We start from the raw sequence: 26,520 nt of genomic DNA, 5'->3' as shown, positions 1-26,520 counted from the left end.
ACAAACATCTGCAAGTTTTGTTTTGTTTTTTAAAATGAGTCGCCAGGTTGGCTGGAATTCCCTGGTGGTCCAGTGGTTAGGACGCCACGCTCTCACTGCCAACGGCCTGGGTTCAACCCCTGGTTGGGGAACGAAAGCCCACAAGCCGTGCAGCCAAAAAATAAATTGATTTCTTTAAATAACTTTTAAAAAAGAATTTCTAGGTTTGTATGACTGTTTGAATACGAGTGTATAGTGGGTTAAAGGGCAACCCCTGAAAAAGTATGTCCGTGTTCCGGAACCTTGGAATGGGACCTTATTTGGGAACAGGATCTCTGTAGCTGTATTTCAGTAAAAGCTCTTGAGATCAGACCATGCTGGATTATCTGATGGGTCCTAAACCCAGTGACAACCATCCTTGTGGGACAGACACAAAAGAAAGACACAGAAAGTAGAGGAGAAAGGCAGGGGAGGATGGAGAGCGAGTGATGCTGCACACAGGCCAGCAGACACCAGAAGAAGGAAAAGGCAAGAAAGGGCCCTACCCACCGACGCCCCCCCCAGAGCCTCCCAGGGACCCCAGCCCTGCAGACACTCTGGCTTCAGACTCTCCTCCAGAACTGTGGCAGAAAACAGTTCTGTTTCCTGAAAAATGTGTGTTAGTCGCTCAGTTGTGTCCGACTCTTTCAACCCCATGGACTGTAGCCCGCCAGGCTCCTCTGTCCATGGGGATTCTCCAGGCAAGAATACTGGTAATGGTTTAAATGAGACTAAACGAAATAATCCATGTAGAACTCCTCATGTTGCACTTGGCATGTTGAAGATGTTCAACAGACAGTAACTCTCATTATTAATGTTTGGTAGCAGAAAGAGGAAAACTTTGTTTTTCATTTTGAACCTATTCAAAAATACTCCCCACTTGCCCATGGGTAAAAGTTGTGAAATGTCCCATCTGTCTAGAGAGTTCTAGAGCAATGCCTTCTCAGCCAGGTTCTGTCTTAATGGACATCCCTCTTGCATCGGTAGAGAAGAGCGTCACAGCAATAAAAGATGCCCGATCCCAACCTCAGAGGATTCCAAGAGCAGAACAATGGGCCCAAGATGAACAGAGACACGGGTAAACGCACTCTGATTTCAAAAGTCAATTCTACAAGGACAGTCGATGTGAGATCCAACACAGAGCAGAGGGTGAGAGAGAGAGAGAGAGAGAGAGCAGGAATATGGGAACTAATCGTCAGCCCATTCCAGGCCAAAAGCCCATGGTGGCTAACAATAATAAAGTGTAGACTCAGTGACTGACAGAATATTCAGTTCTAATTAGGCTGCAAGCCACCAACCAGACTCCCCTTGGTGTGTACCACATTCTGGACATTTTAAAAAACACTGGCATCGGGATGGTGTCCACAGGGCAATGACCAGAGTTTACTCCACCTTCTAATGAATTGTTGAAGGATCTGCAAGGGTCAAATTTGGAAAAGACTTAGCAGCTGTAACACAACAAATATCACGAACTCCTCTGGCTGGCTATAAAGAAGGAGGCTAAATGGAGAATGGAAGCTGAAGGAGAAGGATGTTTTATCATCAGAGTCTGTACAGTCCACCAGGAGCTCTCCAGCACTGGGGAGCTCTCCATCACCTTCACATAGAGGCTATGCTTTAACATCAAAAACCCCAAGTACCACAACAGCATCACTGACTCATGGGACATGAACCTGAGCAAACTCCAGGAGACAGTGAAGGACAAAGGAGCCTGGTGTGCTGCAGTCCCTGGGGTCACAAAGAGTTGGACAAAACTTCACAATTGAACACCAACACAACCCCAAATCTCTCTCCCAACACTGTCCTCTGCAGGCCGGGTATTGGGATGGTTTGTTACCCACGTGGGCGAATGGACATCCCTCTTGCATCGGTAGAGAAGAGCGTCACAGGGGAAAAGGGGGTTGCAGCACTCAACCGTTGTTTTCATCTAACACCAGGGTTCTTGGATTCAAAGGACTAAAACAGGATGTGACTGAAACCAGGGCAGAGTATTTCCCCACCCCCGCACCCAGCACAGTCACTGCAGGGCTGAAAGAGATAAAAATCAGTTTGGGGTTCAAAGGGGAATAAACCCCACCACCTCTGCTCTTAGCTGAGATACCCTCAGTGAGGGAACCAAACTGGCTGCCTCTGGTCTTGAAGAAAAATGAAGGAACAGTCACACCCGTGGCAGTTAGCAGCGGGTACATTACCTGGACTTTATTTCCCATGGGTTACACCCTTGTCATCTCTGTGCACAGCCAAGACTGCAGGGAGTGCTTCTCTGATGCTGACAACACAGGGCTAGGTCAGCAGCACAGGGGCCTTGCCAGCTGAACACCCAGAACTAAGCTGCCCCAGCACGTGGAAGGAGGGAGAAAGGTCAGTCTGCCTTCCATCCATTCCCAGCTGCTTCCTTCAGCCATCCCTGAGCAGAACTAGACACAGGTATCACGTCCAAGCAGAACTGACCGAGACACGTTTAACTTGTACATTCAGTGGGTATGAATTTGCCACTGCCTGAAAGAAGCCAAAATTCCATAGCAAGAAGAATGAAATGAAGGTGGAGTTTAAGCCCTACCTACCTGCCCAATTCATTTACAATGAGCATAGTGACTTGAAGAAAAAGCGAGAAGAAAGTCACTCTGTTGTTTCTGACTCTTTGCAATCCCATGTACTGTAGCCTACCAGGTTCCCCTGCCCAAGGAATTCTCCAGGCAAGAATCCTGGAGTGGGTTGCCATTTCCTTCTGCAGGGGGTCTTTCCGACACAGGGACTGAACCCGGGTCTCCTGCATTGCAGGCAGATGCTTTACCACTTGAGCCACCAGGGAAGCCCAAGAATGTCTCCCCAAAATGTCATGTCCACTCAGAATGTGACCTTATTTGAAAAGGGGGTCTCTGCAGGTATAATCAGGTCAGGATGAGGCCATACTAGAGTAGAGTGTGTCCTAAACCTAACGACTGGTGAATGTCATCTGAAGAAAGGGAGACACGCAGGAAAGATCACCCTGTAAGGACAGAGGAGGAAATCAGAGTGATATGGCTAGAAGCCAAGGATGCCCTGGGCTATCAGCAGCCAGCAGAATCTAGAGAGAACCATGGAAGAGACTCTTCCTGCAGGGTCTCAGAAGGAAATGACCCTCTCAATACCTGGATTTCAAACTTCTAGCCTTGTGATCTGTCTGAGAATACACTTCTGTTGTTTTGAATTACCCAGTTTGTGGTAATTTGTTCCTGCAGTCTTAGGAAACTAATATAGGAAGCCAAAAAAAAAAAAAAAAGAAAATCTAAGAAGAAAAGATTTTCTCAGTAGAAAAAGGATGGAGTGCTGGGGTTCTACAAGTAGCCTAGACAGACAGTACTACGAGCTTTTGTAGAGGGGTAGGCAGGTATAGCAGACAAGAGCTCTCTACGGAGGGCAAGAAGCCTGGATCCGGAACCCTGAGACTCTCAACTTCTACAAAGATCCCCCCATGAATGGCAGCAACAGAACATGAAGGAGCTTTGCAAGCTAAGGTGAAGATCAGTGTCAGCTTTGAGCAGTGTGCACCAAAGCACAAAGGGGTCTTCCCGAGCAGCTCCAACCAGACCCCCAAGACCTTCATTCCACCCCAGATGGTAGGGAAAGACAACCCCTTCTGATTCGAAGGGAATTTCCCACCAACCCCATGGAAATGGGCTCCGAATTAGATTGAAAATTCAGGAAGGCAACATTCCTTGCACAATTGAGCTGATGGAAAAAACACTCATATTCCCTGGAAGTGTTTTCACTGTGACAACATTTAAACACTCTTCAGAGGTGAACAGTAGGAGCTGATATTTCTCATTCACCAACCAGAGAAATCCAAAAGGGAACTGAAGACAGACAAGTCAAGACAAGATGGTTAACAACTTACCTTTCTTGGAAGCTAAGCCAGTTTCTTTTACACTATTCACATAGAGCCTTCGAACACCATCCTCTTCCACAGAAGAAAGTGAAAACCCTGGGAAACAGAGACAGCAGGGTGAGACAGCAGGTAACACTCATACCCTCTGAGTGTGGAGCAAACACAGACAGAATCTGGGGTGAGCCTGGCATGCTCACTGTTTGGGGTTATAGTCTTTCCTTGTTTGTACTGTGTCACAAAGCAGAAAAAAGTATTTTTAGACAACTCTAAACGAAGCCACAATAAAAATTAATATTACCAAGTACATCTATCTCCATATAACCAACTATCAACTCAAGTGGAAAAAAATGACCTTGTTTTTTGCCTTGCTTGATAGCTAATGCCAGTTTTGCTTTTTTTGTTACTGTTCTCTCTGCCACACAAAAGAGAAACAGTTAGCTTATCTCATTTGGGTCCCCTTGACCTTTTTTTATAGTCAATCTATGTCCCAGGACATGTCAGAACAGAACACCTGTACAGCGTGCGTTCACCTATATAGTGCCATGTGGACACTGCTTTAATTCAGTAAAATTCAGCTAGCACCAAACGGGGATAAGTAGTGACACATTTTACAAATCCTTTTCATATTGAAACTGATGGATCGCACATTCTCCTAGTGTCAGATCATAAGATTATCTTATACTCATCCAGGCTTCCAGAGCTCAGTTAGTTAATTAACCTTGGGCTTTGTGACATCCTTCAAAAAATAAGGCAGAACAAGGCCCTGAAGTTCTAAGTGTTCCCAATCCCATGGCTACAAGCCTTGGTCACTTCTGTTTCTCATATAAAACTCTTTCTGATCAATCAATGGAAAGTCCACAACCAAAACCTACTTTCCCTCAGGATAAAATACTTTGCCAGATAAGCCTAAAAGGGCAATGGAAATTAATGCAACTGTAAATATCGGACATGGTTTCTGCTCTGGGAGAAAAATAAGGCTTAGGCAGAGAAAAATATAGTGGTTTTTTAAAAAAGCAAAGAACAAAATAGAATAATTAATTAAGGGACTGGGGCCCAGGGATTCACTGAGACTTCTCAGACTGTGTCAAATGAACACATGTTTTCTTTTTGTACCATTCACAGAAGCAGGAAATAGATACCCACAGGCAGGCAAAACTGCCGAATGCCATCACCCACGGGGGGACCATAACTCCCTCAGATAGAGAATAAGACAAGCTCACCCCTGAGGACTTTGCAGAGTCTTTATTTTAGTCTCGTATTTAAATTCCATTCTTACAGCAACTTCTAACTTTCAGAAGACTCTTCAAGAAGTCCCACTCAGGGCTTCCCCGGGGGTCCAGTGGTTAAGAATCCACCGTGCAATGCAGGGGACATAGGTTCAATCTCTTCTCTGGGAAGATCCCACATGCCTCAAGGAACTAGCCCTGGGAGCCACAACTGCAGAATGCTGCTTGCCTAGAGCCCATGCTCCACAACAAGGGAAGCCCCCCAGTGAGAAGCCTGTCTATCACAACTAGAAAGTAGCCCCACGCTCCAAAACCAGAGAAAGCAGCTGAACAGCAGCAAAGACCCAACACAGCCAGAATGAAAGGGAGGAATGTTAAAAACACTAAGTTCTCCTCAAATAAAAATAATTTTAGACATGAGCCATTTAGATGACATTAGCCTTAACACAGTGGTATTTATGTGCACTTCCACACTTTTCCTTTTATCTGTAAGAATAGATACTGAATCAAGGACTGTATCAGGGAAAGGATGACTAGAACCCATTAAAATACAGGCATTTCCTGTCTAACATGCTATCATTATATAAAATGCTGAGACCAAATTTTTAAATTATACTTCTAATTCAAATTTTCTTCTATTAAATATAAAATGAACACATTGTCTAGAGGGGTGATGTGCTGAGAGCCTACAGCAAGTCACCTTAAACCAGAGTCAGAGCAGAAGGCTGAGGTATTCACTTGTGGCTTTCTTTCTTTACCACTAAAGGTGTCAAGAGTCCCAAGGAGCAGTCTCTATTTCAAGATGTCAGCAGTCTGCACACTGAGGGGTAAGTGGGCATTTTAACCATTTCCTCCAGTAAGAAATATGTGTTCATTTGCATCAGCTTTTAGATCCCACATACACGTGATATCACATTGTATTTGTCTCTCTCTCTCTGACTTATTTCACGAAGCATAATATTTTCTAGGCCCAGCCATACTGCTACCAATGGAAATAGTTCGTTCTTTTTCATGGCTGAGTATTATTTCACTGTATCTCTATCCTATTGTAAATACTGCGGCTATGAACACTGCCGTGCATGTATCTTTTTGAATCAGAGTTTTCATTTTTTTCAGATATACATAACCAGGAGTGGGATTGCTGGATCCCAGGTAGTTCAGTTGGCAAAGAATCCACGTGCAATGCAGGAGAACCTGGTTTGATTCCTGGGTCAGGAAGATTTCCTGGAGGAGATGCTACCTACTCCAGTATTCTTGGGCTTCCCTGATGGTTCAAACAGTGAAGAATCTGCCTGCAATGTGGGAGAGCAGGTTTGATTCCTGGGTTGGGAAGATCCCGCAGAGGAGGACATAGCAACCCACTCCAGTATTCCTGCCTGGAGAATCCCCATGGACGGAGGAGCCTGGCGGGCTACAGTCCGTGGGGTCGCAAAGAGTCCAACACAACTGCACAACTAAGCACAGCACAGTGCAAGGTAGTTCTATTTTTAGTTTTTATGGATAGCAACAATCTAATTCCGAGAAAACACATGTAATACCGTCTAAAACGACGGCCACAGGAAACGGAAGGAGTTAGTCCATGTAAAGCCAAAGCGCCCACCCCACCGAAAAGCTCAGAGTTACAGAGACCAGGAGGCACCATGCGTGACATATGGTCATGAAAATGAAGGGGGTGATTAAAACCAAGTGAAGAAACCAAAAAAGACAGACTCATTTCCTGAATAACCAGAAGCTTCTTCATACTGAAATTGAGGACCAAAGAAAAATCATGACAACACAGTAAACAAAACAGATGGACTCAAAACCAGATCCAGGACACAGTGAAATGGAGAAAGTGAGAAAAACACAGACTCCACTGACACAGAGAAGGGGGCTCCCGGGTGGCTCAGTGGTAAAGAACCTGCCAGACAATGCAGGAGATGTGGGTTTGACCTCCGGTTGTGAAGATCTCCTGGAGGAGGAAATGGCAAACCACTCCAGTATTCTTGCCTGGAAATCCCCATAGACAGAGGAGCCTGGTGGGCTCTAGTCCACGGGGTCTCAAAGAGCTGCATATGACTTAGCAACTGAGCAGGCATGCCTGCTGACATAGAGGGGACGCAAGACCAAAAATCTAAGTCTAAGAAGTCCCCAGAGAAAAACAAATACTCAGTTGCTGAAATGATGCATTCTTCCACTTCAAGGCTGCCTAGACGATCATGCTTAGTCTATTACAAAACTATGTGAACTGACTTCAACAACAAGGTCTGAGAGAGTCCTGAGGGCTGAGGTGGAGGGAAGGATGAGAAATTAGGCAAGTGCTAAATCTTTCCATTTGTTTCGTCAGTGGGATTATTAAGTCATATTTTCCTCCCTGAAATGTTCTACAATAGAAAGCGGTATCTGGTTTGTATGCTGATGTGTGCTAGGAACTTACATACACTGAAACTGATATATAGGAGGAAGCTGCTCTTAGATGCAAATGTCGGAGAAAGATGGGCTGACTTTAGACTCCTGAGTACCTTTAGGACCGGGGGACTCTTTAACTTCTGTGGAAACACCTAAGCCAACATGAACTGGGCACTGAGAGTAAATGGGTTAGCTGAGCTTATTAGCTATGCATCTTGAGAGTCCCTTGGGCTGCAAGAAGATCCAACCAGTCCATCCTAAAGGAGATCAGTCCTGGGTGTTCACTGGAAGGACTGATGATGAAGCTGAAACTCCAATACTCTGGCCTCCTGATGCAAAGAACTAACTCATTGGAAAAGACCCTGATGCTGGGAAAGATTGAGGGCAGGAGGAGAAGGGGACAACAGAGGATGGGATGGTTGGATGGCATCACCGACTCAATGGACATGAGTTTGAGCGAGCTCCGGGAGTTGGTGATGGACAGCGAGGCCTGGCATACTACAGTCCATGAGGTCACAAAGAGTCGGACACGACTGAGCGACTGAACTGAACTGAACTGGAGGCTGTCCAAGGTGAAGTCCAGGAATTAGTACAGACAGGATGCAACCGACAGCAACATAAGGATGGAAAGCAAGACTAAGCATCAAGAAACTCCTCGTTTGATACCACCACACCCTCCAAGCATGGGACTTTGTCATTTACAAAAGCAGGGGAGGTCCAGGACAGGACCCCTGCTTCCTTATGTCAGGTCATGTGAGAAGCACAGCTGACAATACCTTCTGGGTTGATTTCTGATGCCCTGTAGCCCCTTCAGCGTGGAAATGGAAACAGGTTCTGTAACTATTTCAGTCACTTTAATAAAAAGTATAGGGACCTCCCAGGCATTCCAGTGGTTAAGACTCTGCACTCCAACTACAAGGGGCGTGGGTTTGACCCCTGGTTGGGGAACTGAGATCCAACATGCTATGTGGCAAGGCCAAAAAAATAGAAATAACTTTAAAGAAATAAAATTTTTAAAAATATAAAAATATGGGCTGCCCTGGTGGCTCACTGGTAAAGAATCTGTCTGCCTGCACAAGAGACATGGGTTTGATCCCTGTTATGGGAAGATACCCTGGAGAAGGAAATGGCAACCCACTTCAGTATTCTTGCCTGGGAAATCTCAAAGACAGAGGAGCCTCATGGGCTATATAGTCCACGGGATAGCAAAGAGTCAGACATGACTTAGCAACTGAACAATAACATAAAAATATAGCAGTTTTAGGCCGTTTCTGTTTTGGAGGCCCCCAAACCAGTCCGTCTCGGAGTTTGACTCCAAGAACTTTGAAACTCAGATCTCTTGCTTTTTGCTATGTTCCTCTCTTACTCAAGAGAAGTCAAATAAACCAGAGAGAAAAGAGTAACTGACATGGTGCATTTCAGTTCGAAGGACCCAGACATTTATTTGTAGCACTGCTACCGATTACTGCTTTTACTACTGAGGTCACACTTCTGCTACAATAATAGGCCTTTCAGACACATTTATCCCTTGCCATCAAAAACATCTGCTAGCTTGATGATGTCTTTCGTTTTAAGGTCAAGAAGTAAAATAGCATGGAGGTATAACTCAAGTGGCCAGGGGTTGGAAGTTAGGTTTTCCTCATTAGGACAAAGTACTTGCCTAGTAAAGGGTCTATAGATTTTCAAATGCTAAAAAGCCCAATAAGTTAATTCAGAGAGAAATGGTAAGCAAGCATATGCCCAGTAAACTTTGTATCTTTTCACCAGGTATTCTGTTGTTCTTCATTGCTAAGTCCTGTCTGACTCTTTGAGACCCCATGGACTGCAGCACGCCAGGCTCTTCTGTCCTCCACCATCTCCTGGAGCTTGCTCAAACTCATGTCCACTGAGTCGGTGATGCCATTCAACCATCACATCCTCTGTCACCCCCTTCTCCTCTTGTCCTCAATCTTTCCAAGCATCGGGGTCTTTTCCAGTGAGTCAGCTCTTCGAATCATGTGGCCAAAAGTATTAGAGCTTCAGCACCAATCCTTCCAATGAATATTCAGGGTTGATCTCCTTTAGGACTGACTGGTTTGATCTCCCTGCTGTCCAAGAGACTCTCAAGAGTCTTTTGCAGGACCCCAATTCAAAAGCATCAATTCTTCAGCACTCAGCCTTCTTTATGATTTTCTAGTCCTTCTCTTTTTTAAAAAAACATGCATATCTTTCTTTGGCCACACTGGGTCTTTCTTGCAGCAGGTGGGCTCTCTAGCGGCACACAGATTTAACTGCCCTGTATGTGTGGGATCTTAGTTCCCCGTCCGAGGATCAGACCAGGGTCCCCTGCATTGCAAGGAAGATTCCTAACCACTAGGAAACTCCCCTAGTCCTCCTTCTTTCCAGCACCCTGTAGGCCTACACTTCTCTGCCTACCCACCCAATCCCTGGCTCCAGTCACTTGCTTTGAAGAGCATACTGGGAATGAGCCAGTGGCTGGTTCACCACCTCCCCTCTTTGCCTTCTGCCAAGAAACTGACAATGTCCCAGGTGGCAGCTGCTCCAGGCCTAGGTCCTGGCATGAGAACAACAGAGAGAAAGGGTCACGGCCAACCCAGAGGCGGCAGGGTGAACAGGAGAGAGAATTCCACTGTTTGGACCCAGAGGGCTTCGGTGACTGCCACTGCCTCAGCTAACCTCGCCCCGCCTGGCTAATCTACCCCGACAGAGTATGGGCTTCCCTACGTGTTATACTCAAGCAGCAACTCTTCTACGGTCCAAGTCATCAAGGGTAATGCTAAGCAGACCGGTGTTGAATCCATGGGAAATATTCCATTTTTAACAACACCAGAATCGGACAACTGAGTAGGAAAGCCCTGACGGAGAGGGCCTGACTGCTGCTCTTTGAAAAAAGGCCTGCTTACAACTTTGACTCCTGCCTGAAATCTGAGAACTTGGATTTTGGGAGGGTTCCCAACACCCTGATGGGGCTCATTGTGTCTAAAAATCTGTATAGACACTGTGGGTTATGCCGAACACCTGCTTTCCTCCTGGAAGGCTGGAATCCTGGTACATGCGAGGCAGAGGGTGCCTAAGTGACCAGCCTCCTAACCAAAATGCTGGGCACTGAATCCCTAACAAACCTCCTACTAGACAGTGTAGCTCACATGCATTGTCTCAGCTCACTGCTGAGGGGACTGTGGACTTGCCGTGTGACGGGGCTGGATTTTTGGAAGTTTGCACCTGGTGTCCGAGCACCTCGCCCCACATGCCTTCCCTCTTACTGATGTTATTTTGTAGAGTTTTGCTGTAACAAATCGTGGCCATGAACACAACCGTAGTGTGGTGAGTCTTCTCAGTGAATTGGCAAACCTAAGGGTGGTCTGGTGCTGCTGCTAAGTCGCTTCAGTCATGTCCAACTCTATGCAACCCCATAGACGGCAGCCCACCAGGCTCCCCCATCCCTGGGATTCTCCAGGCAAGGACACTGGAGGGGGTTGCCATTTCCTTCTCCAATGCATGAAAGTGAAAAGTGAAAGTGAAGTCGCTCAGTGGTATCTGACTCTTAGCGACCCCATGGTCTAGGGCACCCCAACTCACATCAAAGGAAGTTCCTTTAACATCATCTGTGAGGGATGGAGAACAAGACATTTCTGGGGGATAGAGGTGCGAAAGGATAATTTCTTCGTTACCTGTTACTGTTGTCCAGTTACTCAGTTGTGTCTAACTCTTTTGCGACCCTATGGACTGTTGCCCACTAGGCTCCTCTGTCCATGGGATTTTCCTGCCAAGAATATTGGGCTGGATTGCCATTTCCATCACCAGGGGATCTTCCTGACCCAGGGATCAAATTCATGTCTCCTATACTGGCAGGCGGATTCTTTTACCACTGAGCCACCTAGGAAGCCCTTCTTCATTACTAGGCTACATTATAATATAATCTATTCTCAATAAATCCACTCCTTTTTTATGACAGGAAAACCAAGAAGATTAAAGTTACAAAATTTAAAGCTGAAATCTTCATCATATGGAGCGTAAACATCTTTTTTATGTCCCCCCTCAGTTTGGCTGAGCTGCAAAGCACAGAAGCCAGATGGGTTATCTGTTTTAAATGGTCCCCAAAGGTTTTATTGAATTGTAAATAAGTACATGTTTATGCAGGAATTGTTTTCACGTGAACAACACCAAAGATCAAAGAAAAATAAACATACCATAATTATCACCAGCTGTATCTGACTTCTCAATCTGGATGTTCTGAGTGACTTTTGGACAAATTTCAATTTCTTTGTACAGCTGAAAATGACAAAGAGAAACCTAATTAGGACTGCATTATAAATAACTTATTAGAAACAGTCATCAATTTGTAAATCTATTTTTTCACAACTGACACTTGACATCAAATTCTCATCACATCCCAGTACTTTTCTTGAACTGACACCATTAAGACTTACCGTGGAAACTTTTAAAAACTTATATTCCCAAATTTAGCTACAGTTCCAGTTCCTTGGCATACTTTGTATATACAATTTTTTCCCACCCTATGTCTATCACAGACCTGAAAAATAATGCTAAGGTAATCAAAAATCTCCAATACTAGGGAAAAACATTAACATCAAGAAGAGGTTATAAAGATCTTGACATGGAATCCACAGAAACAGGAGAAATCCCTGTGCTTCTGTTCATATGCCACTTTTGCTCAAAAAATCCACAACATGCAGAGAAAAATTACAGCACTGAAACAGACAAAAAAATCATATAAATGACAATATTCTCCCCTAGTCACTAAATTATAGAAAAGTATTGAGAAAACTTAAGTATATAAATCAATCAAACCTCTTGGAAACCCAAGAAAAAACTGGGAAAAGAGATAAGAGAAATTGGTGGTTTATTAAGAAATTTTATTTCAATTAATTTAATTGAAACTTCCCATTTCGATGGGCTTCCCCTGATGGCTCAGCTGGTAAGGAATCCGCCTGCAATGTAGGAGACCTGGGTTTGATTTCTGAGTTGGGAAGATCCCCTGGAGAAGGGAACGGCTACCCACTCCAGTATTCTGGCCTGGAGAATTCCATGGATTATAGTCCATGGCGACACAAAGTCGCACGACTGAGCGACTTTCACTTCACTTCTTTTAAGATTGACTGGTTTGATCTCCTTGCTATCCAAGGGACTCTCAGGAGTCTTCTCCAGCATCACAGTTTGAAGGCATCACTTCTTTGGCTCTCTGCCTTCTTTAGGGTTATCTAAACCATAAATGGCTTTCCTGGCGTCTCAGATGGTAAAGAATCCACTTGCAAGGTGGAAGACCTGGGTTTGATCCCTGGCTTGGGAAGATCCCCTGGAGAAGGGAACAGCTGCCCACTCCAGTATTCTGGCCTGGAGAGTTCCGTGGACTTTATAGTCCATGGGGTCGCAAAGAGTCGCACAAGTGAACAACTTTCACTTTCACATTTCAGTGTGTGGACTTAGCATCATCATGGGCCATAACTTACGGAGGTTTTGTTTACCACGTGTTCTCACCCTTCACATGTTCTCTATGAGACAAATGTGATCCCTGTTTTACAGAGGAAGAGAAAAAGGCGCAGAGAAAGTACTTTCCTAAGACCAGAAAGCCAGCCTGGGCGGAGCTGGGATTTGAATGCAGGTTTCACTGTCTAGAACTGAGGGCAATGGCACCCCACTCCAGTACTCTTGCCTGGAAAATCCCATGGATGGAGGGGCCTGGTAGGCTGCGGTCCATGAGGTTGCTAGCAGTCGGACATGACTAACCAACTTCACTTTCACTTTTCAGTTTCATGCACTGGAAAAGGAAATGGCAACCCACCCCAGTGTTCTTGCCTGGAGAATCCCAGGGACAGGGGAGCCTGGTGGCAGGCCGTCTATGGGGTCGCACAGAGTCGGACAGGACTGAAGCAACTCAGCAGCAGCAGCGCTGAAGTGCTCCCGGCTACACTATAATGCCTCGCAGACTGCCTCCTGGTGGAACTCAGGGGTACCACAGTCAGGGGTACAAGCCTTACTTCCAGGAACGAATTGGGAGTGCAGCATTGACATATACACACTACTGTGTGTAAAACAGATAGCTGGTGGGAAGCTGCTGTGTAACACAGAGCTCAGCTCGGCGCTCTGTGATGACCTCGGCGGGTCAGAAGGGGGGTGGGTGGAGATATGTGTACACATATGGCTGATTCGCTTTGCTGCAGAGCAGAAACCAACATAACACTGTAAACCAATTATATTCCCCCATACTCCCCCCCCAAAAATCTTATTTCTTAGGTAAGCAAGTAGTTGTAGTGTTAGTCGCTCAGTGGTATCAGACTCTTTGTGACCCCATGGACTGTAGCCAGTCAGGGTTCATGGAACTCTCTAGGCAAAGATACTGGAGGGGGTTGCCATTTCCTACTCCAGGAGATCTTCCTGACCCAGGGATTGAACCTTGGTCTCCTGCACTGCAGGCAGATTCTTTACCATCTGAGCCACCAGGGAATCCCAAGGTAAGTAAGCCAAAAGGCCATCTCTGAAAATTTATGATAGAAGTTCCAAAACAAATAAATGTGTCAGAGGCTCATATGGAATTTTTAAAACTGTCATTTAATTTCCAAAGGAAAATCTCTTTTGGGCCAAAGTCAATAAGAGAAAGCTCTTCTTGAGCACTGAAGAGAAGTCTCAGTGATTATTTAAACTTGCTCCCATCTTAGTCATTTGTCCAGGAATAATTTCATTCATGCCAAGTATGAAAAAAAAAAACAAACCATAGGTTTCTTTCTGTTCACTTTCTTAGGGCAGTTGACAGGTAGGAGAGGTGAGCTGAATGCTTAGGAATCAGGAGCCTGGAAACAGGCTAAGCCAAGAGGCTGGGGTGGGAGAGGGGCTGGAAATGTTGACCCAGAGCCTCTAGAACACCCTAATTCAGTGCAACTTCCATCAACTTCCGTCTCTATACTTCAGAAAAAGTTCCATACCAATGCATTCTGCATTTAGAAGACATCAGTTCTAACAACTGATCTTTAGTTCAGAAAATACAGTCATCAAAATTACATATTACCAAATAGAATCAATGCTATGATATATTTTACAGTATCATGGAATGGTCAATAAAATGTTGTGAAATGTACTTATTACTTCAACTTCTTTGGAACCTGTTTGATTTTTTTCTATTTCCTTGAAAGCCAAACTCTCCCCCCTAGGTGGCACTATATCACCATTTGTTTTAGTCATCTCCAAAAAGTTCCAAAAGGCTTTCTACAGATCCAGTGGGAATTCAGCTTCGTAAATAAGCTTTCCTATTCTTTCATAATATTGCCTCCTAGTCTTCTTTGTAATTGGTGTGAAAATCTTTGCATTTTTTTCACCAGTCTCAGACAGTAATTTCATATAATACTAGACCCTTCACTGTGTGGTCCTTAGGCCAGGTGAACAAAAACTGGATTTTTTAAATCTCTAAAGTATGTATAATTTCAAGAAGGATCTGCACTTTAAAATACATTTTTGATGCAATTAGAATATCTGACACCAGAAATTTTGAAATCCCACAGTTTTAGCAAAAAGTATCACACACATTCCCTATGCTATTAAATCAACGATGATGCATATTATCCTTCTTTTCAAAAACCAGATTAAAGACCATCAGATGTTAAAAAATGATCTGATTACCCCGGAACTTGAGTTGTCAAGTGAATGTCACATTCATTTCTTACCAGGTCTTCTTGGGATGCCTGGTCCAAGCCACTATCGCGCATTGCCTAAACAACAGCTTACCAGCCTCCTGCTCTCCCAGCCCCTTCCCCAAGGCTCACGGGCCACAGGTTAGCCACAGTGAGCCTATTAAGACAGGAGTCAAATAAAGCCCTTGTCTCTTGGGGTTTCACCTCTCACTTGGGCCTGACAAGCCCTCCTGCTCCCCTTCTCCCTCACCTCCTGAATTCAACACCCCCTCACCACCACCCCCCCACTCACCGTCCCCACTGATGCTACTCAAACGCAGTAAACCACCTCCACCACCACCCCCTTCCCCTGCCAGGCCTTACCCGGCTTTGTTCTCTGACCCTAGATCACATTCCTCCAAAATCTCACCTCACTCACCACCCTGCTCATACATCACGTCGAAAAGGAGCAGTATGATCACTTTCAGATGTCCATTTTTCTCTATCCATTTATGTCCTAACCTTTTCTTTCCCAGCACTAAGCATCCCCGGAAAGACTACCCATTTACCTGTTTTTGTCAACATATTTACCTGTTTTTATATCTGTCTTCACAACCTGGATATACTTTCCATAAAGAGCAGAAACTTTCCTGTTGCTCTCAGTGCCTAGAACAGCTAGCAGGGTGCCAGGCACACAACAAATGCTAAATAAATATTTGCTGGATGAATCAATCAATCAATTGATCAGGGTTGTTGCAAACTCTATTCTTACTTGTCTTTTTAAGAAAAACATATTTAATTATGGGTTTTCCAAAAAAACCCAGTGCCTCCATATTCATTATCAGTCTACAGATTGGACCCAATAACCAACTAATTATGAAAAAGTAGCCAAGCAGGTACTGCTTATATTAAAACATAATTAGCAAGTGAAAGCAAAAGTCTCTCAGTTGTGTCCGACTTTATACAGTCCATGAATTCTCCAGGCCAGAATACTGGAGTGGGTAGCTGTTGTTCCTTTCTCCAGGTCATCTTCCCGACCCAGGAATTGAACTGGCGTCTCCTGCATTCTAGGTGGATTCTTTACCAGCTGAGCTACCAGGGAAGCCCACAATTAGCAAAGCAGGTAAGTATAATACATAAGTAGAGGACTGACTATTCATGGCTTTTCTTAAGCAAAGGAATCCCCAGTCCCAGAAAATAAAGCTACCAGATGCCCCCCCAAAAAAAGATCTTTAAAATATAGTGCACACTTTTGCTAATAACTATTGATCTTCTAACTCAAGAATTTTTGACAAAACAATGGCAGAGAACAAGATGTTTTGGGACAGTCATCTATGAATGAGTCACTTTTCAGGACAGGACTCTAAATGTCTGTGAGTTTCATTCATCCATGGGAAATACAATGGAGGCGGGTTATGGAAACCAATTAGCCATGAGTGGTCTGATGCTTGTTCAGTAAGGGTCGATAAATAAAATATCTGTAAAATCTCAAAAAGCATCTAGAACATCGTGTGTTCAAAAACCCTCTGCCCTGGAATGACATCCCGCCCAGCTTAATGGCCAAAAGCCAAGATTGGAAACCATGGATGTACGGATGTAATTCGAGGGGTCTGTGAACCGGGAAGCTGAAAAAGCCTGAAATTTTTATATTCACTAACCTGTAACTGAAACGTAGCATTTCCTTCAATTATTAACGAACGGAAGCAACAAACACGGCAACATGAGCAGTGTGTCTGTGACCTTGTCACAATCAGAAATCTCAGTTATTTTTACACCACATTCTAGTGGCTGCTAATATCTCAAAATATTATTTATGCTCATCACTACTTCAGAACAGTGGCAGGTGTCAGACCAACCACTGTCTGATTATTTAATGAGCTATTAAGTAAGCATGTGTATTATCTATAATTTTTAAAATATCTTTCATAACTAATTCAACACAATTAGGCCATAGGTAATCCTATGTATTCCATTTCATGGAACTGAAAACATTATTTTCTGAAATGGGATCCGCAGGCTGTACCAGGCTGCCAAAGATATCCTAAGAACGAAAAGTTTAAAATCTTGGTAAAAATAGAGCTGCCCATTAGCAGTACTCACTCGCAGTCTGAACAACAGAGTGAGTAAGAGTGGCATTTGCTTCCTCAGGAATCTCATAGCTGGAGACTTTCTGCAACTGGGCAAGAAAGAACACCATGATCTTCCTGTATTTCAGGGTTTTGTTTTTAAATGGCAATTGTAATATGTACATAGCAGTTGTGGTTAACAAACAGTAAGCTTGTTAGTCTCCTATACTGGATGAGACCACACAATGGCCAAGACTTAAAAATAATAAGGAAGTCAATATAATTTCAAAAGATATGTCTTCAGCATTCTCCTGGGTATAAGATATGAAGGACATGGAAGTTCCTTAGGCTTGATCCCTGTCATTTAGGATATAAAAGATTCATTAACTCCAAGATACAAACTACATGATCTAACAGCTATTTCAGAGTTAACAGCAAAGCACTTTCCTTTCTTAAGTAAGAAAATGGGTTTTCTTTCTTTTACTCATAGAGCACAAAGTCAGGGCTTTCCCCATGCCAGAGAAAAAAAATAAATCAGCCCCTGTTAAAAGTACCTTTCTCTGCATTAAACTTTATGATTTAAGTGATGGTTGAAAAATGGTCATTTTGTTCTTCTATTTCATAACATGGTAAGAATGCTATAAAAAGCACGCCCTCTCTTATGTTTCATTAAAAACACTTAAAGGGACACAAGGGGAATTTTTAAGATGACAGAAATATAAATTATGACTGTAGTGGTGGAAACACAACAGTCTGTATACATTTGCCAAAACTCACCAAACCATGTGCTCAGAATTGATGTTTTATTGCCGAGAAAGCAAACCTCAAGAAAAGTTGATTAGAAACACAATTCCCTACTAAAGGGACTAAATTTTAAATCACGCTTCCCTTTTTCAAAAGGAGACTTTTCAGGTCTAAATTTTCAGTCCTGTTTTCCGTGGTGAAAGGCTGTCTGAAGTCATACTGTTATCATTCACAGACCCATGGCAAGCAGTTCGGTGACCCCCAGAGAAATGACTAAGTACAGGAAAGAACAAACTCCAAGAGAAGGGGCCTGGCTCTCAAAACGTTTTTTTTTTGGAACTGAAAAAAGCACCCCTCGACTAACAAAAAAAGAACCATGACCACCGTTTATTGAGCATCTACTATGTGAACCATGATCTTTAATCTTTGCAAAATCCTACCAAGTATTAGTCACCACATTTGTTGAGGGTGGGGGGGTTGGCCAAGACCACATAATTACTAAGCAGCAGAGCCAGAATAAAAATTCAGATCCAGTTCAGAACCCAAATCCCATCATGAAACTCAAACCTATATAAGTATGCCTAAGAAGCTACAGAAATTCCAGAAGGCCAGGACATATAGTTAGCAGCTTTTTTTCACCTAACAGGATTTTACCCATCAATTTGAACATGCAGGGGGAAGTCATTCGAAATCGGAGGTAGGACTTTTTCTCTGACAACAGCCAGCTCATCTTTGAGTCACCCATTTAAAACAAAAGACTGTCAACACAGCAAGGAAAGCTAGGAACAGTAACTAAAATTCTCTCTGAGAGTCAGTTCTGGATTTCAGTTTTTCATGGTAACACAGAACTGTTCCTTGCATAAACTAAGGTGGCATTTCCACTCTGCAAAAAAAATACTGTGATAGGTTAAGGCCATCTCCACAAATATAAGAGCATGGAATGAGGCTCATTTATTTTAGAATTTGTTCCACTCCACCAACCACAATTAGCATGAGCATACATATAATTTAAAAATAGTCTCCTACAGAATGTACGTGGACAACAGTCATAAACATTACCAGCTCATAAATGTCCTCCTCAGGCTTTGGCACGTAGTACTGCATTTTGTTTTCTATTAGAAATTTCAGGCGCAGGTAATGAGCAGAATGATCCAGTTTATGTGCCTAGAACCAAAAAGACGAGAAGAGAAAATGTCTGTTCAATAGTAAATAGATATGATTAGTCCTCCACTGACATATTGTCATGTATCCCTGAGAATAACAGGGATTGATTACTGGAGGGGGAAGTAACATTTCCGTATTTATTAAAATGTTTATATCCCAAACCCAAATTATATTCATTGAACATATTAATAACATCTCATGAGTATCTTTCATTCACTGGAAATAAATGAGCCACATATTCACTTCTGCTTATCTGATTCATTCCGTTCTTCAACACCGGGTTTGCAAGAAAATGTATCAGGTCCAAAAGGCTTTTAAACATAATTTTCAATACTCATAGGTGATTAGGGGAGAAAAGGAACAAGAAAGGCCAGAGAGGATTTACCGTGACAGAAGAAAGCTGTGCCCAGGCAAAGTTGTTTTCTTAGCCACATGGGGACCCTGGGGATAGTTGTTAACAGTTCATTTGCAAGCCAGTCAGTGTATAGACAGGCATCTGGATTCAGTCTTATTTATACACACCCCAAGTGAGACTCCCTCCAGGCACTGCAGACAGGCGTGTGTCCAACTCGGGAAACACCCTGGATGACTCGCCCAAAGAAAACAATTCTAAAACAGATCGAATTTTCCAGGATCGAAATTTCCAGGCCTCCTGTACTGGTCAGAATGGGTCAAATCATTCTTCTCTACCTAGAAAGTCATTCGTGAATGAACTTTGTGAAAAAGGCAATGGTAGCTCTCTGGTTTTATAAATAACATCCTCAGTTCACATTCAAGAAGATGCGAAGGAAAAAGAGGGGGGGGGGGGAATGTTCTTCAAAAGTTACAAGGCAACATGAAAATGTATTGCTAGAGAGAAAATGCTTCCCTCAAGTCTTTCTTTTTTAAAGCATCCTTATCTTTTAGAGATTTATCTGAAAGTACTACTAGTACATAAAGATAGGATATCTGGAATTTGCTTCCCAAACCATCCAAAGCAGGGGGTGGGAGTCAGTGAGTAAATGGATGAAACATAATTTGATATTCTAGAACCCAGGAGTTAATTACATGACTGGCTACTCTTTTGTAAGTCTGAAATTTTTCATAAATACATCATCTCTTCACAACAGAAATTCAACCAAGGAGAATTCTTTCAAAGTAAGTGACATTAATTTTTCACTGGCTTAATACTCTATTTACCTTCTCCCTCAACCAAAATTTGCTGGGAAAGATTGAAGGCAGGAGGAGAAGGGGACGACACAGGATGAGTTGGTTGGATGGCCTCACCGACTCAATGGCCATGAGTTTGAGTAAGCTCCGGGGGTTGGTGACGGACAGGGAAGCCTGGCGTGCTGCAATCCATGGGGTTGCAAAGAGTCGGACACAACTGAGAGACTAAATGGAACTCAACCAAAACTTTAAGGCCAAAGTAAGAACATTTCTGATATTTATTCCAATAAATATTCAATTACACCCAACAAACTCTGAAGTGTGCCAGACACCGTGAGAAGCAATGCCAATAGGGCAATTAATAAAACATAAGTGCAGTCATCAGGAGTGTGTGAAGGGGCACGCAGAACATAGGAGGTGGGGACACTGGTGGCTTCGCTTCGTAAATAAATATACATGCAAGACATCGATCCTGCATCGTCAAGAAAGCATAGTTACAGACAGTAGGAGGGACTCTGTGCTAAACACCTAGCCAAATGTTAAAGATGTTTTCTACAGTGATGCTTGGGAACCTCCAATGTGCATCCACCTAGCCAAATGATAAAGATGTTTTCTACAGTGATGCTTGGGAACCTCCAGCATGCATCCACCTAGCCAAATGATAAAGATGTTTTCTACAGTGATGCTTGGGAACCTCCAGTGTGCATCCTCCTCCTATAATGTGATGATTTGAAACCACAGCCTGTACACGCGTACCACGGAGCCAGCACCTTCCATGTACAGGCTTTTGGGCTCTGCTGTGGGTTGTCGTTGTTTAGTCACTCAGTTGTGCCTGACTCTTCTGCAACCCCCTGGACTGTCGCCCACCCGGCTCATCCGTCCACGGGATTTCCCCAGGCAAGAATCCTGGAGTGGGTTGTGCCATTTCCTTTTCCATTGCTGTGGGTGCTGAAAAGCAAATGCTCAATGACTCCCAGACCCAGACTGTTCTTGCAAAATAACCAGGGTGGACGGGTAAACCCAGGAAACAAAGGCAGGGGAGCTTCAAAGTGTGTTAGCTACTACTTCTCAGAGAGCCACAGAGTTAAACAACAAAGTAATAATACTTAAGAAAGCTGTGATATGCAAGAAAAGTTTACCTCACAGAGACAGAAGCTGCAAATGCTTCCCATGGACCAAGACACCCACGGAAATCTTTAATTATTAATAGAAGCAAAATATTTTGCTTCACCATCTATTTCCAACTGAGGTGGGAGGGAAAGAGAAATAAAACTTCATGGGGTCTTGATCAACAGGAACAAACCCACTGGGAAATCTTACCATCATCATCAATATATATTTTGTGGACATTCCCAACAGAGCTGCCACTTAGAGAGTCTTCTGGAAACCAGACCCGAATAGCAACCTCATCCAAGACTCCTGAAACCTCAGCGTGAGAGATAGCCCACTGGCAGACACCAAAGGTCTTCAGGTGGTTTCGATGGAGACACCATTCCTTAAATACTACCATGCTGAAAACATGTATACAGTTGCACAGAGAACAATAAACAAGAGCCCACACTTTGAAGTGTTTAACAAAGAGAACAGAACGATGGTAAAAGGGTGGTTCTTACCACCTTCCCTCCTCCACCGTATTTTCAAACTTCTTTAAGTCACAATAACGTCTTGATAACTTAGAAAGATAAAAGTGAGCACGCACAACAAACACAAAAATGATAATGGTCTTACTTGTAACCCAGGAGTCTGTGGTTCGATCAGTAAATAGTTACCCTAAAAATGGGACTTTCAATCAATACACCAGTGTGTCTTCTCATTTTGGGAAATGTTTTTCAATTATGAGCCCTAGTGAGTCATGGCTGGTCTAACATCAAGAGAAAATCTTAATGAACTAAGATTATCAGCACTCTCAAGAATTTCAAGATCCTCCACTATTTGCAAGTCAATATCAAGGTGTTTTAAAAAAAAAACAAAAACTTACCGTGTTTGTAACACATCTATGTGCAAGAATTCCAAATATTAATGAATATTTTAAGACAGTAATTCTAAGATGTGGCCTGCACTATTTGTTGTTGTTTCTCTTCAGTCACTAAGCCGTGCCCTGTATTATACTCGTAAAATTTTCAAGAGAAAACTTCCTAACTTGGGAGAAATTCAGACAGGAAATAATTTAAACAGTCTGGTTTCCAGAAGACTCTCTAAGTGGCAGCTCTGTTGGGAATGTCCACAAAATATTTATTGATGATGATGATAAGATTTCCCAGTGGGTTTGTTCCTGTTGATCAAGACCCCATGAAGTTTTCCCACATTTACTTACTTAAGTTACTTAGCATGTGATTCATTTTGAGACAGTGAAACCACAAATTATACCATTATTTAGTGTAGTTGGCATACTTCTTAAAAATTTACATGTTTCTATGACTCCTCCGAAGGATGAAATATACAACATAAGGTAGGTATTTTCAATAAGTAATCTGAGCCCATTAACACAGATACCATACTCTTCAAATCCATCAACGTTTGGCTCTTTTCTGCTCATATTCTTCCATTTCAGTCAAACCTCTCCAGAAAACATAAATGCATGCAGTTAGGACATACAGAGATCCATGCACGTGCGTGCACACACACAGAGCTACTGCAGAATTTCCAAGGATATTTATTCTGCCCTTCAAGATGATCTTTCTATTTTTTTTTTAATGCCCACGTTCATTAGGAAAAAGTCACAGGTCTACATGGTAAAGGCATGAGAAAGATGCCCACGGTCACACGTGAATAGTAACAGCTGAGTATGAATGAATGAATCTCTTTGTAATTATTTGAGTGATGGCAATGATCAGAATATATTCACAACCCACAGGCCAACATGCTTCCTGCTAGATTTAGTGACAGTCACTTTCATAACATTCAAAGCATGAACTGCACATGAAATGTAGATCTTGAAACAGTTACTGTACCAGAACTGGACTGGTGCTCGGATGGCAGATGACAGACTGATGTGGAATGATGTGGATCAGACAGAATAGGAAAGAGAATGAGCTGAATGCGAGAGACAGAGGAAAAAGATTGATTATTAAATATTAGCGAGAGCACCCACCACCAACACCGAGAACAGCAATAAGGAAATAAAAGACAGACAATTCCGACAATCACCGTTGTTGTTTGGACCCTCCTCTGGTGGGGGCGGGGACATCACTCAATGTTAATTAGATCATTAATAACATGTGGCACTGTTTTCCCTGTTATCTCTTTCCGTCTGAAGAATAAAATCAGCTCCACTAACTGCAATAAAGTGTCTCCTAAAGAAGCATTCAGCTTTAGAAGGCACCTGGCTCTGGGCACACTATATAATTTACCCTACACAAATGCTTTTCTGGGGACCATCAATTTCTTGAAGTACACACCAAAGTTTTCTGTTTGTAAACTCAAGAGATGTAAGAGTGTTCCACACCATATTGCTTTTATCTCTAGTTCTATGTTTTTTTGGGGAAAAAAAAAATCTGAGGATTTAAGAAAAACAATAAAACCCTTTTATTGTTAGAGAAAGGGATATATGTCACAATGACACCATTAAAATCCCATCAAGTGATAAAACCCTTTATAAGGGCAGCTGGTCTAACTCATTAATTAAAGATGGTCTCTAAGTTGCCCTGACAGTTGTCCTTCATTCCCTTAGTTTCCATCAAAGCAAAAGCTTGAAAAGTACCTAAAATCACTATTTTCCCCACTGTTTAATTTTTCACCAATATTTATTGCTAAACTCTAACACACCCTCCAATTCCTGATGGAGTCTAATGCCAGTGCATACAGGAGGTGCCAGAGCAATGCTACTCTTTGGAAGGCCCCTCCAGAGTTCAGCTAATATGAAAAACCCAGAGTCCTACTTCTGACACCTTCAGCTGCAGTTCTGAGAATAACTCCCACAGCTCGGCAGAATATTAATGGGTCTCTAAAGAATCGTGCTAATCTATAAATAAAAGGATGCAGAAATCCTCAATAGACTAATTTTGTTAAGTAATTAAAATAAAAAATGTGAACAGAAATGCCATTATCTTTAAAAAGCTAGAATTCGTGTACATGAAGGAAGCGAAGCATGCAATGGTGTATCATTTATTTTTAACACCCATGTGGGGGCTGATTTTCAGCTTTGCCCTGAAACAAATGGTCCTTCTACTTTTCCTCCAGAGAGATGATCTGATACGCTTATTTGAGCCACAGTGTTCTATTTCTCCTTCACATGAAGCCAGATTTTTCCCTTACCAAGTCCTAGTCATTTGTACTTTTTGTTAAGTACAAAAATTGCTGATGGCAGAAGAACTGAGTTGCTAGTTGAGATAGCGAAAGTTATTCCGTATTTATAAACCACTTGTATTGATAGAGGGCTTCCCAGGTGGTGGTAGTGGTAAAGAATCTGCCTGCCAATGCAGGAGACGTAAGAGAGTTGGGTTTAGTCCCTGGGTCGGGAAGATCCCTGGAGTAGGAAATGGCAGCCCACTCCAGTATTATTGCCTGGAGAATTCCATGGACAGAGGAGCCTGGCGGGCTACAGCCCACAGGACTCTACAGTCCACAGAGTTGGACACGACTGAAGCGACTTAGCACACCCATGTTGAATGAGAAGGTTCAAAACATCATTGGATTCATCCAGCTTCTTCTAGGATAAAATTATGACAGGGTTTCCACTTTCCCTCTAGTGGTCTCAGAGAAGGCAATTTCACTCCCCTAAGAATATTCCATGGTAGCTCAGAGGTTAAAGCATCTGCCTGCAATACAGGAGAGCTGGGTTCAGTCCCTGGGTTGGGAAGATCCCCTGGAGAAGGAAATGGCAACCCACTCCAGTATTCTTGCCTGGAATATCCCATGGACAGAGGAGCCTGGTGGGCTATACTCCACAGGGTAGCAAAGAGTTGGACACGACTGAGCGACTTCACAAGAATATATTCTAGGCTCTTCCACCCCTTATGGACCATCCTTCCAGATGACTGACAGTTCTTGCAGCCATCTACTTGGCATAAAGGAAGCCATCCAAGTTTGGAGCGGCCAGATAGAGATTAAAAACCTCCTTTCCGGGCCTCCCTGGTGACTCAGTGGTAAAGAACCCACCTGCCAAAGCAGGAGACACAGGTCTGACCCCTGATCTGGGAAGAGACCACATAGGCTACGGAGCAACAAGGCTGAGGCGCCTCAGCTACTGAGCCTGTCCTCTAGCGCCTGGGAGCCGCAATCACTGGCCCAAGTGCCCGAGAGCCCCGCTCCGCAACGGGAAGCCAGTGCAATGAGAAGCGTGCACACTGCAACTAGAGAGTACTCTCCGCTTGCCGCAACTAGAGGAAAGCCCAAGGAGCAACGAAGACCCAGCACAGCCAAACAGCAAATAAACAAAAGTACTGAAAGGGGAAAAAAAAAAAGGCTTTCTGAGCCTCACCTTCTCATCTATACAATGGGGACGTACCATTTCTTCTCAGACTCGACATGACTACCAAATAAGATTATGAATGCTGCTAATTAGGTAAAAGAAAAGCCTGACATTTAAGAAAAGTCCCGTTCTTTCCTCTTTCCCTTCTCTCACTCAAGGCAATCCAGTTCATCTAGCTGTCACTCAAGGAGGATCAAAAAAAAATGAAACTGGGCTTACCGTGAAAATGATCACGAAGTTTCTATAACTTAAGGTGTAAGCAGAGGAAGGGAGTTCAATCACTTGACACTTTAAAGGAAAAAAGAGGCTAATTGTGTGTTCACAGGAAGGAGAATTTCTCATCATGGACTGCAAATTTGACATCTATTTCAATGTTTTCCTACCCTAAAGATGCCCATGGTGTATTAGAAACTGTCAAAGAGCAGGTTAAAAATAGTGTACGTAACCGAGTGTTGTGTTGATCTCTCAGTCATGTCCAGCTCTTTGCAACCTCATGGACTGTAGCCCGCCAGGCTCCTCTGTCCATGGGATTCTCCAGGCAAGAATACTGGAGAGGGTAGCCATTCCCTCCCCCAGGGGATCTTCCTGACCCAGGGACTGTACCTGGGTTTCCGCATTGCAGGCAGATTGTTTACCATCTGAGACACCTGGGAAGCCCTGTGCACATAATATGATGCCACTGAATACATGTATGTGTGCTTGTGGCAAACACCAAAATGTTCACCGAGGTGACTTGTGAATTTTGTGAGCAAGGGTGCCTTAATTTTCAGCTTTGTTCTTTACCTAAACTCTCTACAACTTGTGCGATGAGCACGTAATAGGCTTTGCACAAATCTATCAAGAACACATGTTGCAAGAAGCTACT

The 26,520-nt window shown here is 43.3% G+C and overlaps 1 protein-coding gene across 4 annotated transcripts in view; it reads right to left on the bottom strand.

Annotated features, from left to right (window-relative positions):
* Window positions 1–26,520, bottom strand: part of TIAM1 (TIAM Rac1 associated GEF 1) — a 464,008-nt gene that overhangs the window by 76,061 nt on the left and 361,427 nt on the right. For all 4 annotated transcript variants that reach the window (XM_069549445.1, XM_069549437.1, XM_069549452.1 and 1 more), the window contains 3 exons: window positions 18,992–19,096; window positions 11,691–11,772; window positions 3,896–3,982 (listed from right to left, as the gene is read on the bottom strand). In XM_069549445.1, the coding sequence (XP_069405546.1) occupies window positions 3,896–3,982; window positions 11,691–11,772; window positions 18,992–19,096 (274 nt within the window). The remainder of the gene's footprint in view (window positions 1–3,895; window positions 3,983–11,690; window positions 11,773–18,991; window positions 19,097–26,520) is intronic.

The sequence above is a fragment of the Ovis canadensis genome, chromosome 1 (assembly GCF_042477335.2).
Source record: "Ovis canadensis isolate MfBH-ARS-UI-01 breed Bighorn chromosome 1, ARS-UI_OviCan_v2, whole genome shotgun sequence".
Taxonomy (NCBI): Eukaryota; Metazoa; Chordata; class Mammalia; order Artiodactyla; family Bovidae; genus Ovis; species Ovis canadensis.
The sequence above is the reverse complement of the archived record's forward strand: the minus strand, read 5'-3'. Positions and strand labels throughout refer to the sequence as shown.